The sequence below is a fragment of the Periplaneta americana genome, chromosome 3 (assembly GCF_040183065.1).
Source record: "Periplaneta americana isolate PAMFEO1 chromosome 3, P.americana_PAMFEO1_priV1, whole genome shotgun sequence".
In the NCBI taxonomy this organism is placed as follows: Eukaryota; Metazoa; Arthropoda; class Insecta; order Blattodea; family Blattidae; genus Periplaneta; species Periplaneta americana.
The window spans coordinates 118,683,397-118,700,308 of NC_091119.1; the positions used below are offsets into that span (position 1 = coordinate 118,683,397).

The following is a 16,912-nucleotide window of genomic DNA, read 5'->3' on the forward strand; positions in this document are numbered from 1 at the left end:
ATAAAATTATAGTTCGCGAGCATTCTATATACCTAATAATTTAGTGTTCGCGAGCATTCTATATAGCTAATAATTTAGTATGATATTCTTTGCATATAAGTTTTATCGGTAAAAAAACTTAATTTTGTAACATATCTACTAGTATAATTCGTCTTTATCATCAGTTTGTTTTAAACCTGGAGTTTACCAAATTCAGAGGCTCTTGTATGTTATTGTCGTATAAGGTTTATTTCGTTTTATAAATCTATAGGTTTAATATTAAGGAGACATAATATAGGTTTGTAGTACCTATCTCGTATCCCTTTATTTTCTACTACTGATATGAAAGACACTGAATCATGCAGGAACTGTAGCATGTTAGTAGCAGGAACGCAAATACACCAAGAAAATCAGGCACAATACTATCTTTTTACCACAATTTCACTTGTACTCGTAAAGTCTGAAATCAGATTTCCAGCATAGCTCTAATATTAGTAATAGTTAGACAGATTAGTTTCAGTATCTTTTTAACTAATGCCATGTCATACATTGAATACTGAATGTCAAACCTTTAATTTGGTATTGATATAAACTGTGAAATGGTTCTACCTACATCCTGTTTCAACAATAATATAAAATACTTGAAAACGCACCTGTATAACAGACTCGTCCTCCACCAGAGAGCCTTCCACTGTGGACAGCTTATATAAGAGATTCTGCTCGAGTTCCTTCATCTTCCTTTTGTTAGCTGTTACCTCACTGATAAGATTTGTGCGCTCTGTCTCCAGTTCCTTCTTTTCTGACAAGATGACGCGTCCCAGTAACTGGTCCTCCAGTCCTTTAATTGTTACTGTGAAGTCTATCATTGATGTACGCGCCGATATTTCAGGAGTGTATGCAGGGTTAGGTAGTTTTGTTGTGATGTAAAGTCGGAATTCTGGGTGAACATCTATTTCTTTATCGCCGACCTTGACTTTGAGACCAGTTCCCATTTTTATGTAGTTCTTTTCGAGTATGTTATCTAGAATAGGATCCAGTTCTTCGCCCACATCTTCGATGAGGATTGGCATGCCATTAGACACAGCGTCCTCTATGTGGTTGCGAAAGTACTTGTCATTCAATGTCGTCACAATGAGATTATTGTCCTTCTCCTTGTTGCGAATCCAGTGCTTGCCTTGACTTTGTGGGTCAATCAACAAAGGAAAACGAGGTGCCTTCGTTACTATGATACCGTTCTGAATAGACAATTCATCATTTGGCAAGCCCTGCAGATTCCATTCACCAATCTACAACATTTAACATATTTTCATTTTATTAATTTGGTATAGGTATTGGAATCAGCAGAAAAAGTTAAAAAGTTATGCCTGAAACCCCATTATACAAGTACTATAAATATTAATTTCATATTCATCATTTACAGACGTAACACTTTCAACAGTACCGGAACAATATATTCTAAATTTACCATTTGCGTTAAAGAAACTGACAGTTATAGTATCAAGGAACTTATAGTATAAATATTACCAGATTCTACATTTCCAAACCTTTCCTTTATGTGGAGTAACAGCGCGTCTGGCCACGAAACCAGGTGGCCTGGGTTCGAATCCCGGTCGAGATAAGTTACCTAATTGAGGCTATTTGCAGGGTTTTCCCTCAACTCAATATGAGCAAATGCTGGGTAACTTTCGGTGCTGGACTCCGGACTTATTTCACCGGCATTATTAAATTCATTTCATTCAGATGCTAAATAACCTGAGATGTTGATACAGCATCGTACAATAACCTACTAAAAAAAACTTTTCAAATCAGTGTTGTGGGTGAAGCAAAAAACATACTTTGAATGAGACATAATCTGAAACTCTACAAATTATTCGGAGTTTAAGGCTCTCAAGTAACAACATTATGCAAAAGTAAATAAGAATATTACGAGGCACATCCAGAAAGTAAGTTTCCCGATTTTTTCCCCTTGAAAGTAAACGTAATTAGCCGTGTCAATTGCGCATGCGTAACAGATCTATGACATATCAATCATATACCAACTGGACAGGTCCCACCTGGTGCCAGCAGCGTGGCAGCAGTGGTCTGAAATGGAAGCTCTTATTCCTTCTCCCGCCACCTGCAAGGTTCGGTCGGTGATAAAGTTCTTTAATGCACAAAGCATTGCACCAATTGAAATTCATTGGCAGCTCTGTCAAGTCTATGGGCCGAACATCATGAGTAAGCAGATGGTGCGCCACTGGTGTAGGCAGTTTTCCGAAGGTCGTCAAAGTGTCCATGATGAAGAGCGCAGTGGGCGACCGTCCCTCATCAATGATGATCGTGTTGAGCTGGTGCGGCAGTGCATCATGGAGAACTGTCGCTTCACGATTACGGAGCTGAGCAACCATTTTCCGCAGATATCGCGATCCTTGTTGCATGAGATTGTCACTAAGCACCTGCTGTTCAAAAAAGTGTGTGCCAGGTGGGTGTGCTGTTCAAAAAAGTGTGTGCCAGGTGGGTGCCGAAAAACCTGACACCCGAACACAAAATGCAACATTTAGGAGCAGCACTGACATTTCTGCAACGGTGTCACGATGATGGCGACGAGTTCCTCGACAGGATCGTCATGGGCGATGAGACTTGGATTTCGCACTTCACCCCGGAAACCAAGCAGCAGTCAATGCATTGGCGGCATAGTGGATCTCCGATCAGGACGAAATTCAAACAGACGCTGTCGGTACGGAAAGTGATGTGCACGATGTTCGGGGACAGGAAGGGCATTCTACTCATTGACTTCCTTCCAAGAGGTGAAACAGTGAACGCTGACTGTTACTGTGAAACACTGCGAAAATTGCGATGTGCCATTCAAAACAAGAGGCATGGAATGCTTACTGCAGATGTTGTGCTCCTCCATGACAATGCTCGTCCACATACGGCTCGGCGCACAGCAGCTGTTTTGACGGAATTTGGCTGGGAGTTGTTTGATCATCCACCCTGCAGTCCTTATCTTGCTCCCAGCGATTTTCACGTTTTCTTGCACCTCAAGAAATTCCTGTCCTCCGGTGAGCGTTTTGGCAACAACGAAGAGCTGAAGACATCTGTCACACGCTGGTTCCATTCACAGGTGGCAGAGTTCTACGATAGAGGGATACAAAAGTTGATCCCACGATACGACAAGTGTCTCAATTCTGATGATGGCTATGTTGAAAAATAGCTGAAACATTGCTGTACCTGTTGCCAATAAATGTTTTCCTCAAAGTGTGTGTTCTTTAAAAAAAAAAAAAATAGGGAAACTTACTTTCTGGATGCGCCTCGTAACTTCCACTTAAAATTCGTCTTTGGATGTAAATTTTTCTTCTGTTGGCAAATGTTTCATGAAAATTAATCTCACTTTCTAAGCAGATGTAAACTGATGTTATGCTTGTAGTGAAAAAAAAAATTAACAACAAAGTCCTCTCCTTGCTTAAGAAAAAATGATTTAACTTTCTCCATTATTTTCAGAAAATAGGCATTTTTAGGTAGGTGGAATTTCCAATATGTAAATTCTTTAATCACTGCTCTCCACTCCACTTCCTAGGGATGTGAGACAATGACTCTTCGGTCCTTAGCACCAGCCCTTCAAAGAAAAAAGCTTCTTTGGCAGGGGTAGGCCTATTATATTTTTATCCAGCTATGAAGGGGACATGTCCAGTGCTGTATCTGCGTGGTCTAAAGCAACATATCTTATTGTTAGACTAATGATGTGTATTGAATATTTGTTCCAGCCCTCATAAGGGAAGAAATTTTCTCATGAAATTTTGGTGCCTGAGAGATGTCTCATCATGCTAACCACATGTTAACTCTATACTGATTGGGTGATCGTTCATCTCTGTTGGCATGCGGATTTGAGGTCAGTAGTCGGCTGATCGACTTGCCCCTTCATAGGCTGTTGCGCCAAGGATTTTAATTTTATGAAGGGGACAAACGGAAATCATTTCTGTATACTATAATTATTATGAGTATTACCGGTATTTGTTATTCAATGTAGACCTCATGAAGATTCTGGCAGAAAAGGCTAGGCGAGTTGAAGTAAGATAACCCTAAGAGAACCATGGAAATAGGCTCAATCAAGTTCATAACACTGTCAAGACTGAAAGACCAAATTCGTATTCTATAAAGTCCATCCAACAGTGGGCCACGACTAGCACTAATACTTTATAACTAATGTTTCTTAGAAAGAGCTTTATAATCTGGTAGGTCATGCCTCAAGTAATAATTCATAGTAATAATATTAGTTCTAGACAAGGACACTGATACCTGACATCACTTAAGCTCTCACGCTATTTAGAACCACTTATTACATTTTTTGTAATAAAATTAATCACAATAAATATAAGGTGAAGTGGAGAGTGTTGATAGAATTAAACATGTAAAGTTGAGAGAAAACGGAAAGCCCTAAGAAAACGCCACATCTTCCACTTTGTTAATCACAACTATCAGACTAGGAATACCAGCGATTAAACTCGAGTTTGTGGAATGATAAGTCCTCACACCATCACTAAACTAATAAAAGAGTAGGAATACTGTTACAATTCTCTAGGACGAGGGTAAGTCAATAAGTATCCGTACTTTTGTTTTAATATTATGTAGGTTGGCTATACCACTTTGTGCACGTGCAATTCGACAGGTAGTGCCTTTGTCTCCACTTGGGGAATGTTTGACCATTATCACTCCAGTTAGTGTTGCGCCGTTGCACAGTAAACATGGCTGCACCTCTCTCCATTTGTACCAAAGAAGAACAGCGATAGTGATCTGTTTTTGTCATCTGAAGGTGTACCGGTACCAGGACTTTCCGCAAAATATGAGGGTTTCATCATTGCGAAGTATGTATGAATGGATTGAAAAGTTCAAAATGGTCAGACAAGCGTGAAAGACGAGAAGAGCAGGACGCGCATTCATATCCACTAGTGACGCCAACATTGAGCAAGTCCCTGCCATGATTCAGACGAACCAAAGAGTGACTATGAATGAAGTGGCAAACCATATATAAATTAGTCATAATATATGACATAAATTTTAACAGACTTGGTTTTCATAAAGTATGTGCAAGGTGAATCCCAAAGCAACTCACTAAAGAGCACAAGCACAATCGTGTGTCCGTCTGCAAAGCTTACTGGACTGTCTATGACAAAGGTGAGTCATTCTACGTGAAATGGAACACTTAAAAAACACCACATTTTTATAAAAATGTTCAAATTTGTTTCATACATTTCCTACATCAAAGGAAGTAACCTCACAGTGTTAATTTTGATGTAACATAACTTTTCACAAAACTATTCGCAGTCAAATTTATAGACATTGGCCAGTTACGGTATTCTACAAACACATGTATCTCCGAATCTGTACATCGTACAGGCTTAATTCATAGCTCATTTTAAAGCTTAAAATGTGGGCTTTCAAACTACATAATTTCAAATGTAATTGAAGTAACTGTATTTAACATAAATTTAATATTAATTTAGGAAATATTAGTTAACCCGATATGTTAAAAATGTATGAAAAATACTAGCACATTTCTTGATGTTCGTTCTAATAGCCAGCCAAGTTTCAAAGTGGGGTTTCTTTTACAAGTACTATGTGAAATAAATGTTTATATGAGATAAATCACTCCAGAAGTAACATGCAGCCACTTGGCTGCCCAGCAACTGTTTACATTACGTGACCAGGCATAGAAGGGAGTGAAATGCCTACTGATTTATTTATAGCACTGTATATTTATGTTTCTCTTGGAAGAAGGAAGGGAGTGAAGAAACTAATAAACCTCAGTCTTTCATGTGTTGTCCACGGAGAATACTCTGTTCAGTTTAAATATCATTAGCCGGGTTTTTACGGAATACTTACTGAATTCAATACTGTGAAATGTGCTATCTGTCCAGAAACTAACAATCTAATTAAATATCTACAAGAAATATTTTATGCAGAAGATATAGATCAGATTACTTATAAACAATGGGTAACAGTTGACCGTAAAAATTTGGAAATATTGCAGTCGTCCACTGAGGATTTCTTAGATAGATTATCTGTTAAACTGTTGCCTTGTTGCTTCATACATTTATAGCTAAACAGCAATCTTTGTTTCCAAAAGAACGGAAAGACCAATTGACGTCAGGAGAATGTATTGTAATTGGTGATTTCGCTGAAAATTATGCGCTTGTGATACAAAATTCTGTTCAGGTGGATCACTGGAATAATAGACAGGCCACGATCCATCCTTTCGTTGTATATTACCAAGAAAATAATATTATAGAACACAAGAATAAGGATGAGTTTTACAATCTATGATTGAAGAATTCGGAAAAAAAGACAGGAGAATAGACTTACTGTTCTCCAACCAGGAGATCAACCGTGAAAGGAATGTGCTTACTATTGCCTCATCTATTGGAACGAAGTAGATAAATAATATTACCATTATAACGCCAGTTTAAAAACCATGTGCTCTCCTGCATATGTTATTTCTGTATGAAGAGATTAAAAGACAAGGAGATTAACTGTGATCTAATTTTGTAACTAGGGTAGTATCAATATGTCTGTATCAATGTTATGGTTTGTGCTGTGAGAGCTAGCCAATAGAGATAAGAGTACCCACGTGTGTGACCTTATGACATCTTATGACATCAACATTCATTCACAGCATTATCCCCCTTCATATCATCCGGCAGAGACTTTCTCGTGGTTGGAGCACAGTAAATCCAGCACAATACCACAAAAATATGAGAGGAACTTCAAGTGCTTGGGAACTCTTAATTACATCTTCCATCATTCTACAAATCACTGACTGCCACTGACTCTGAGACAGATGAAAAGTAGAAATGCTCCTCGAATTGATAATATAACGTCTGATATTGTAAAAGTGGATATTGATACTTGTGGAGAAATTTTGAGACATTTATTTGAGTGGATTAAAGGAAAGATGTATAAAGAAAAGATTCCAGATGAAGAATGAGAATGATTGGCAAACCCCTCAAAAAAGAAAATGCAAGTATTACACATTGTAACAATGGGAGAGGTATAAGACTTCTCTCTGTTCTAAGTGAAATATTTTCTCGTGTCATCCTTAATCGAATTAAAGATCCCATTGAAATCAAATCCGAAAAGAACAGGCAGGTTTTAGAAGACACAGAAGTTGTATGGATATGATTAATTCTATGAGTTTTCAGGCTTTCATGGTGATTGTGATTAGAATGGCAAAATCCATTATACTTTATACTTGACTTTAAAAAGGCATTCAATTCTGTAATTTGGACAGTGATATGGAAGATGCTTGAAGAATATGGTATTCAACCAAAGATTATTAGAATAATTAAAGAAATATATGAGAACTTTAAATGTAGATTTGTGTATTAAAAAAAAAAAAAAGGATTTGTGAATCATTCTTATTAGATATGAAGTTCAACAGGAATGTACTGGTACTCTCATCGTCTTGTTACCTCTTAACTTCGGGTAATGTGATGAGGAAGATATTAAGAAATAGAAGGAGGGGGATACAGTGGGGATTAAAACAAAGACTTAGGGCCGTATTCATAGACATTCTTAACGCGGGCTTTTGGTGGATGATCAGCGAACTAAGGTTTTTCGTATTCATAAATCAGTGTCAGCGATATGATATCATATGAATCCTGTTTAGCACGCTCGTAGCCCGGGCTAGCGAAATGTCTATGAATAGCACCCTTAGAGATTTGGAATTTTCGGATGACATCTACCTCCTCGTATAGAGTTTTTGAGACATGAAAAACAAACTTTGTAAATTAGAAGAAAATGGAATTAAATATAAATATAAAGAAGGCCAAGGGAATAAGAATAAACACCACCATTGACACAACTAAAAGTTGCAAGGAAGAAACTGAAGGTAGTGGATACCTCTAATATGTATTTGGGGAGTGTAGTAACGGAGTTTGGAGATACAGAAGAGAATGCTAAATTTACCTATAAACAACAAGCAAATAGTGCCGTTCTGCAGCTTTATCTCATATGGAAGAATAAAAACATTATAAAAAGGAATAAGATTAGATTATTTAGTATGAATATGTACGTGCTCATGAAAACGGACCACTTGGTGAGTATTAAGTTAATGGATTTTAATATTCCTTGATATATATTTGAAGTAGTAAGGAAGAAAGAATCTGGTTTCAAAGCATTTTAAAGGTTTAAAAGTAACAAGAACTTTCATTATGTAAAAAAGTCAATTTTACGGTAGAGTACAGTCCTTAAAAGATTTCTTATGTTTGAATGCAAATTACTACAGTGAGGTTAATTGGGCTCAGGTTTTCGTCCAGAACCTGCCCGGCTATCAATATGTTGGATACCACAAGGAACATGCGGGTGTCTCCGGCATTTTTAGGCCTACAATCCTACTGTTATAATGCTTAATAGTTGCAATACTTACCAAGCTCACATTCGTTGCTCGAAATGTCCTCCATTTACTGCAACACACATTTGACATCTTTTTATGAAATTTGCAGTCACTCTAGCAAGATTTTTGAGAAGTGTGTTCCAATCTTTCACCAATCTCGTCTAATTTCTCTTCCAACAGAACACGGCGTTCTCTTTTCAGTTTTTCATTGTTTACCGAATCTTTCCACATGAACTTATAAAGTCTTCTTATTGTACTGGCAGCTGAAACAAGTCTCTCTGGAAACTTTTCCCGAAATTTGCGTCCTGTCACCGACAAGATATTCGTTTCTGTATGTATGTATTATATAGATAAGTACGTTCACGTAATGAATAAGTCATTATAATAGTAGCCTACATGGTGCACTTCAAACTTAACTTAAACTTTTAAGATTACAACTTTCAACTTACTTTTCACAACACAACATAGCTAAAGCGAAACTGCAGTGTCACTCAGTGCCTGCGCATGCCACAAGAATGCAGACGCACCATTCCCGGTGATCGTGTCATCTCTTGGCTGAGAAACAGTTCCTGCAAAACCTGAGCGTCCCCAACTAACCTCACTGTACTAATCTACTGGAAAGTTTTTCATATTTACTACAGTAATATTTTTGCTTCATAAATAACTAAATATGTAGTAAATATTTGAAATAATGAATGCACAGTGTAAGTTTTCCATTTGGAGACCTCTGTCTAAAGTACCGGTACTGGTATAGTGCACTAATTATAACTCAGTAGTCTTCTCACATGTTATTCCTGAAGTCTATGTTTGGGTATCAGTACTTTGTATTCCCCTTAACTATCTCTTCTCTATGTTCAACTCCTTACAGTAGCCATAGGTAGGGCGAAATCTCTTTTCCAGAGAAAACATTCTTGGTGTTGGTGGTTTTTGTTTCTTCCGTTTCGTTGCCTTTGTGGGAGTCATTTTCACGCCTGATATGGTTGGTAGTGCAGTTACTGGTCTTGGAACAGATGAAAGAAGGGACAACATATCTTGCTTCTGTGATACAAAAGGTCTAATTTTTTGGAAAAAAGCATATTTGTTGATCGAAACTAATTTAAGTTCTTCAAGAAGTAATTAAGGAAGTAATTAAACACGACGAGATGCCTTAACCAAAAACCAGAATATGGAAACTTTTCTTAGATTTTTGGTAGCTATCAAATTGTTGTTGCTAAAGATAATGGTGTTCACAGCACATTTCTATCTCATTACTTACCCTATTTTCTGAGTCAGAACTCACACTGAATGACTCAAATTCATTAAATGATCACTCAAAATAACAATAATTTATTGTAAAAATTTCTTAAATAAAAATTGCGGTTATGGAAATCTCATAGATAACTGCTGATTGTTTTACAAAATCTGATTAAATCTCCTTAATTACGAATGGAACTTGGGCCTTCTTTTTTAAACTGTTAATTGTTCTAAATCTCACCTAGACAGTTCGGTTTCCAAAAGAATAAATATACTGTATTAGCCCTGGAATATCTGGCCAAAGAAATCATTACAGCATTTGAAAACAAAAAATGTGTCTCTTTAACACTGTGTGATATTACTAAAGCATTTGATTGCATATTCCACGATCTTTCAATAGCTAAGCTGCAACACTATAGTATTAGAAGAGAAAGTTTAAACCTTATCAGATCTTATTTAAAAAATAGAAGACAAATTGTTATTATATCAAATAAGCTCTCTGATGTGAGGCTTGTCACTAATGGTGTTCCTCAAGGCAGCATATTAGGCCCTTTTCTCTTTCTTGTATTAATAAACGATTTACCCTTCAGCAGGGGCGTATACTGGTTAAAGGGTTTGGGCTACCGCTGACCCTATTATTACACAAAATATATCTAACAATTACTTTAATTTTAATTACTATGGTAAAACTAATAATACAAAATTATTACATTATGTTATATTATAAACTTTTTCTTTTGTAATTTCCTTGGGCTACCGCCGGTAGCCCGCAAAATACGCCCCTGCCCTTCAGTCTGCCTCAAGATCTAATCATGTATGCTGATGATACCACCTTAATAACATCTCACTCAGATCTTAACCAGTTAAAGTTGTCACAGATGAATAATCTTAACATAACTAAGCAATGGTTTCACTCAAACAAGTTAATGCTTAATGAGGAAAAACCCAGAAACTAATCTTAGGCCTCTCCAACACACTAGATAATGAAATATCTTATGTTAAACTATTAGGTTATTATTTGAATCCAAAATTAGGATGGCACAAACTCATAGAAAGGGCAATTATTGTTTTTAGGAAGTTAAGGTCATTGATCTCAACAGAAACTCTCAGACAGGTATATTTTGCACTGTTTGAATCTCACATTAACTATGGAATTCATATATGAGGAAGTGCAATAGGAGTCAATAGCATCTTATTACTACAAAAAAGAGCACTGAGGGTAATATTCAATAAAAATACCAAGGAATCATGTAGGCCACTATTTCCAGAGTTAAAGGTAATGTCAGTTTACAATCTATTCCTTTACAGAATCTTGATATTCCTTAGATCCAACATAGATCTTTATCAGACTAGATCAGATATACATTCCTTTAACACTAGAAATAAAGATAAATTAGATTATACAAGGTGCAGATTGAGCGTGAGCTCAAATACTTGCTTTTTTAATGGCATAAATATATTTAATAAGTTATCATTGAAGGCGAGAAAGATACCAATAAATAGGTTTGCATACATAGATGGTTGCTGAACAGACCTTTCTATTCAGTGAATGAATTCATGGAGTGTGATGTAAATATTGTATTTTAGAAATGTAACCCTTTCTTTATATTTTAATTTTTCTCTTTCTATTTTAATTATTCCTCTTGCCCTTATATAAATGTGTTAACATACATCATACTCTGTTTATTTCTCAGTGTTTGTTTATTTGCCTATGTATGTTTGTTTGTCTATATTTATTTGTTTGTGCATGTGTGAGTGTATGTGTGCGTGTGTATATTATCAAACCTGACGATGTCATATCCAGGCCTTGTACACTGGTTTCTGACAAATAAATATTATCAAAACGATGGCCATTGCTTTCATAATAGAATTAGACCAGCTATGTCCTAACATTTAATTATAGAAACTTCAAAATACTTGTAGGGATAGTACTAATAAAATCATGAATATTTTAGTCTACAAAATGGTAATTATGGGAATGCAAAAAGTACATATGAAAAACTCCATTGTTTGTCCAATAGAATGATGTTTTTGTTTTTCTTTCCTAAAATATTATAATATGCTTTAAAGTTTTAAAGTTTGAAGTGACTTTTAAAAGACTTTATGTATTGAAAAGCGATACAAGTTAAAGGTTTCTAAAAAAAAAGAAAGAAAAAAAACACACACACAGATATACTGTATATATATTCAGCAATCCTTACTACGTGGTTACAATAAATGTATTTTGTTTGAGATAGTTTGCAACAATGTTAAGATAGAAATAAAAATCTTTATAATATACTGATAAAAGTTTCGTCATTGTTCACTCGTTACTTTAATATACTGTATTTTTGTAAAACATATAGGCTAGGGCATTAAATCTATTTCATCTTAGTGACAAGAAAGTAATAAGCATATTGAAATGTAAGCATTACCGTTGCTGTATCACATAGGGAGTCGATGACATTCAGAGATGAAGACACAGGAATTCTCCTTTTCACAAGCTCGTCATACCAACATTTCTGCAATAGTTTTCTGAATTCTTGATTGAAAGGCCCTGTATATGATAGGAAGCCAGTCAATAAGAGAACATCTCCGACAAGACGCTCTATTTCTGACTTGAACATTGCTGACTGTTCAGTCCATCTCACACGTTCCCCAGCCAAACCACTGATGAGAGCTTCTGCAGCATCCATCTTGCTTTTACATTTCTGTGCTTCATCTAAAACTGCCTGTTTTGCAAAGAGACAAAAGAAATTCAATGAGTTAACAGTCCCCCTATATACTCTTAGCTTACTGCATCTGAGTTGAAATTGAGGTAAGGAAAGAATTCTTAAATTGCAGATACTATTCATAATAGTTGGTCAGATGATATGAAAATAATAAAACATTATTGAAATGAAGTAGAAACTTGTCCCTACAGCTGTTTTGTTCACTACACATCTCACAGAATTGAAATATACCTTTTTTGTGAAAATTCTTTGGCTGAAAGACTGATATATAGCTCAATACTATGATAAAAAATAGATCAGGTTAGGAGTTATGCTTAATATACCTACATTGAAAAGTTTTATTTTTAAAATGAAGATAATTCATGTTCTTCTGAGAAAATAGGCATATTATATCTGTGAACATACGTGTCTAATTTAAGGCAATACTGCTGTAACTCTAGTAAGCAACAAACTAGTACAATATTATTTTAAGGTGAAATTTCTTCTTGGAGGAAAAAAAAGTAATGTTTCTGGAACCTCTCATAAAAGAAGGTTAATCAGTCAGTCAATCAATCAATCAATCAATCAATCAATGTATCCAGCTGTTTGCTGACAACATAAAGTCCTCTTTAGTCTTTCATAAAAGAAGGTTAAGACAGAGTAAAAATCGTGAACTATGCTTTGGAAATAAAAGGTGTATCAAAAGTGTTTCTCACTGAAGTAGCCTAACTTGTATCTGGTAATGACACTGTAATCTGGTAAGTACGCATTTTGCAGTAATTCAGTTCTTTTTTTTTAATGTTGCGGATGATATTATCTTTTTTATAATTGAATTAATATTCAAAATACATAATAATTTACTAAGCATCTAAATAAGATGATATACACTTTCATTTTCCATTTTGCATACAGAAGCTATTCTCTGCAATCTCAAAAGTAAAAATTCGATTTCATTCATAAATTGTACAATTTTAGTAGATATAATAAGACATTTTGCATAAATTCACATATACTACATTATTACACTCCTAATATAAACATTTAACTCAATTTTATTGGTTAAATAGATACTGTATGACATATCTGTGAGTAGAAATTTATATATACCTATTTAAATTTCTATACGTATACAAGGTACTTCAAAGAACCACATCATCACCTTTTCTCGAAAACTACATTACACTGGATGTTCGCGAAAAAAAAAATCTCATTACTATTACCTATGGCCATTGAATTCTACGCTTTACAACTGGAATGGAATCTAGCAATCTTACGTATGGCAGGGGCTGAAGCAGACAAGGAAGGAGATGCTTTAGTACTGCCTTCTTTGTTTGCAGCATGTCGTCCTATGGAGTTTGTCTGGTGTGGTCTTGAACAAACGTAAATTTACATTCTCCGATTTATTTTTCCCACTAAATAAAGCTCAACTACTTAAAACTGAACTTCGTGCATAGCATTTGGTTGCAACAATTTGCAAGATAAAAGAATTAAACGACAATTTCACACGAAAGTATAACTAGTAACTTAAACTTTTTTTTTTCACTAATGGCGGATACTTGACTATTCATCACTCACCCAGTAACTTAAATTTATTATACATCTTGATTACCTAAAGTGAACTAGATACTCATGTCAAGATTTAATAAGATTATAATGACGTGTATTAGGTAGAAAAAGATCCCAATGTGTATAACCGGGTGAAGTGTTACGAGTGAGATGTAGTGTAGAAAGACGGAATTATATATAAATTTAGTTAGCAAGATTAGAATGCTGAAAGGAACGTAAGTGTGGAACGGACAGATGGTGGACAGTTAAGATCAATAAGAAGAAATTGACTGATTAGAGTTAAGTTAATAGTGGGAGTAGATGAGTTATGAGTTTAACAGCTGTCGGGATTGCATGCTATTTGTAGGTATATGTAATAGAAAGTTATGGTGAAACATAAGATGTGGTACACCATAACTAATATAAATGTTGATGACAAATAAATATCTATCTATATATCTATCTATACATCTTGATTACACAACTTTTAACACTATATCACTTCGAAATATGTATTATATGTCTTTCTTGTGATAAATTTTACATTACCAGTACCTGGTTAACAGAATGAAACATGTTAACCAGGTAATGTAAAATTTAACACGAGAAGTTAAATTTATTGATGAGTTCATTGTGATATTTAACATCTATAAACCTACACATTATTTGTAATATCGAATTTAATATTTCGGAACATTGTTGTGATATTATGTGTAAAATAAATCACTAATTGCATTGAAAAATATACAGTACACATTATTTTGACATAGGTAAATTTTTACTAGTCCTACTGCATAGCATTGATGTTTTACCATGACAAATTCTGTTCATTGGACATTCTAAGATATATCTTTAAGTAAATATAAGTTTATATTATACCGGTATATTTTCAAATAAACATCAACAAAGCCACTGGCATAGCTTAGGCAGTAGCGCATTTGCCTGCTGATCCAGAGTTGAGCTCAGTCGATTTCTGCTTGGACTGATTACCTGTTTGAGCGTTTTTTGAGCTTTTCCTCAACCTTAAGGCGAATGTCAGGTACGTAATCTATGGCGAATCCTCGGTCTCATCTCGCCAAATACCATCTCCCTGTCACCAATTCCATCGATGTTCAATAACCCAGTAGTTAATACAGCATCATTATATGACGAAGTAAAAAAAACATAAACATTATGTTCTGAGTACATTTTTGTCACCATTTTCAAAAGCAAAAAATTCATGGCATGATTGGTATGAGTTTCACTTTAAAATAAAATATATTAGCAAGTAAAACAATATATTAATTGATGCTAATATAAATGATAGGCCTAATATCACATTTTTACTCAATGTGGTAGAGTTATTTATTTAGGTTTCAAAAAAGTTGAAAACGAGAGAGATTGAAATAGGCCTATCCTCTGAAACATTGGAAGGGTAATGAAGCCATTAACCTGTAAAGAAGTAGCATTATATATTTTTATATAGAGAGAATACAATATGCAATAAGATTATTTTGACTTGGGATAGTTAAAAGAGGGTCAGTGACTTTAAAATTCCTTTAGATATAAAGCGGAAACTCATATTATTAATCAGGTTAGAGATTTTCAAGCTGTTAAACAAATATACATATATGAGTAGCTTAATATCAAAGGCGGACATCTGACCTCAGATCGAAATTTAAATAGCTGTGGATTTTTATACAATTTTTCATGCTCTTTCCAGTTATAGTGAAATCATATGCAACTCTAACACTACATTTATAAAATAAATTGTGTTAAATATTACAAAGAACACTGCAAAACAAAAAATTGTCTCCTAGATCAAAACTATGGAGACGACAGATGTCCGTCTTTGATATTAAATTCCTCATATATTCTTATATGAGGTTTCGTCATCCTCATTGATAATATATTACAATGAGAGGAGTTCGGCCGACACCGTGGATCATGTCTTGATATGGCTCAGATTGAAAGAGCAGTCAGTACACACAGCTGAGAGGTCCCGGGTTCGATTCCCAGTGCCAGAACGGATTTTTCTCTAATTAATAGTCTTTTAAACAAAGTTAACTTTAAAATTCCATTTTATTCACATCTAACACCATCACCGCAGTAGGAACGATGTGAAAGACAAAGATAACAATACTTTGCTCATGCGGTTTGCATGCTTTTCTGCTGGCCTCACCCAGTAGCACTTGGAAGCCATTCTAGTTGTGAAGTATAGAGTTCAATGCCTAGGGCCTATATAAAGAATCGATTGGTGATACTTCCATTTTCGGGGACAAGCTGGCAGTAGGAGTAACCGGGGTCAACTTTGAATTTTCAAATGTGGACATAGGTCGTGTAAGGTATCTTTAGTTAAGATTTTTAAAAATAAATGACTTTTATTACAACCTTTTTTTCTAACTTTCATTCTTTATTCACATTCAGAGAAAACATAAAAGTAAATTCTAAATATGGTATCTCAGTTATTGTGATATTGGTAACACTCATTCATACAACCCTCATCATAAGTGCTCAAAATATCCACCATTCTACACTAAACAAAGCCGTGATCTCATTCTTATGTCGTGGGTTGCTCGGAGGACTTCATCACTGCTAAGAGAATCATAGGCTACTCTAATTCTTTCTTTCATGTCTTTCCTTGTTATTGGACGCACCTGGTAGATGATGTATTTAATTCGCGCGCAGCCACAAAAAGAGGTCTCACCATACTCATTGAATAATCAAGACTACCGGTATATGTAGTCAACATGTAGATACCTATTATTGGAGAAAAATTCGTTCCAACATCTGGAATCGAACCCAGGACCTCTCAGCTTTGCACGTTGAGCGCTCTTTCCGAGTTATGCCGGGATCTGATTCACAGTGCCGGCCATGGTGGGGATATAGTCCCGACAACAACTTTGAAAGATTAAAGTAAAAAAGTAATCAATATCAACTGTGCCATATTTGCAGATAATGTAGCTGTGTGAGCATCAGTCAAAAGTCTTAATAAGAACCATAAAGAACATTTTGAGAATTCAATGAATGAAGCAATGCAGAAGCTACACATAGATGGGCTAAAGAAAATATGATTTTCAATCAATCAATCAATCAATCAATCAATAACAAACTAGGT

The 16,912-nt window shown here is 35.2% G+C and overlaps 2 protein-coding genes across 2 annotated transcripts in view; one reads left to right on the forward strand and one right to left on the reverse strand.

The window, feature by feature from the left end:
• Window positions 1-16,912, reverse strand: part of kl-3 (dynein heavy chain 8, axonemal kl-3) — a 76,388-nt gene that overhangs the window by 47,805 nt on the left and 11,671 nt on the right. The window contains exons 2-3 of the mRNA XM_069821407.1: window positions 11,995-12,291; window positions 633-1,265 (exon numbers count right to left, since the gene is read on the reverse strand). Of these exons, the coding sequence (XP_069677508.1) occupies window positions 633-1,265; window positions 11,995-12,291 (930 nt within the window). The remainder of the gene's footprint in view (window positions 1-632; window positions 1,266-11,994; window positions 12,292-16,912) is intronic.
• LOC138696439 (histone-lysine N-methyltransferase SETMAR-like) lies at window positions 1,198-11,886 on the forward strand. The gene is made up of 2 exons (XM_069821412.1): window positions 1,198-2,440; window positions 2,473-11,886. Exons 1-2 carry the CDS (start codon window positions 2,067-2,069, stop codon window positions 3,170-3,172), a joined length of 1,074 nt encoding a protein of 357 aa, XP_069677513.1. The 5' UTR covers window positions 1,198-2,066; the 3' UTR covers window positions 3,173-11,886.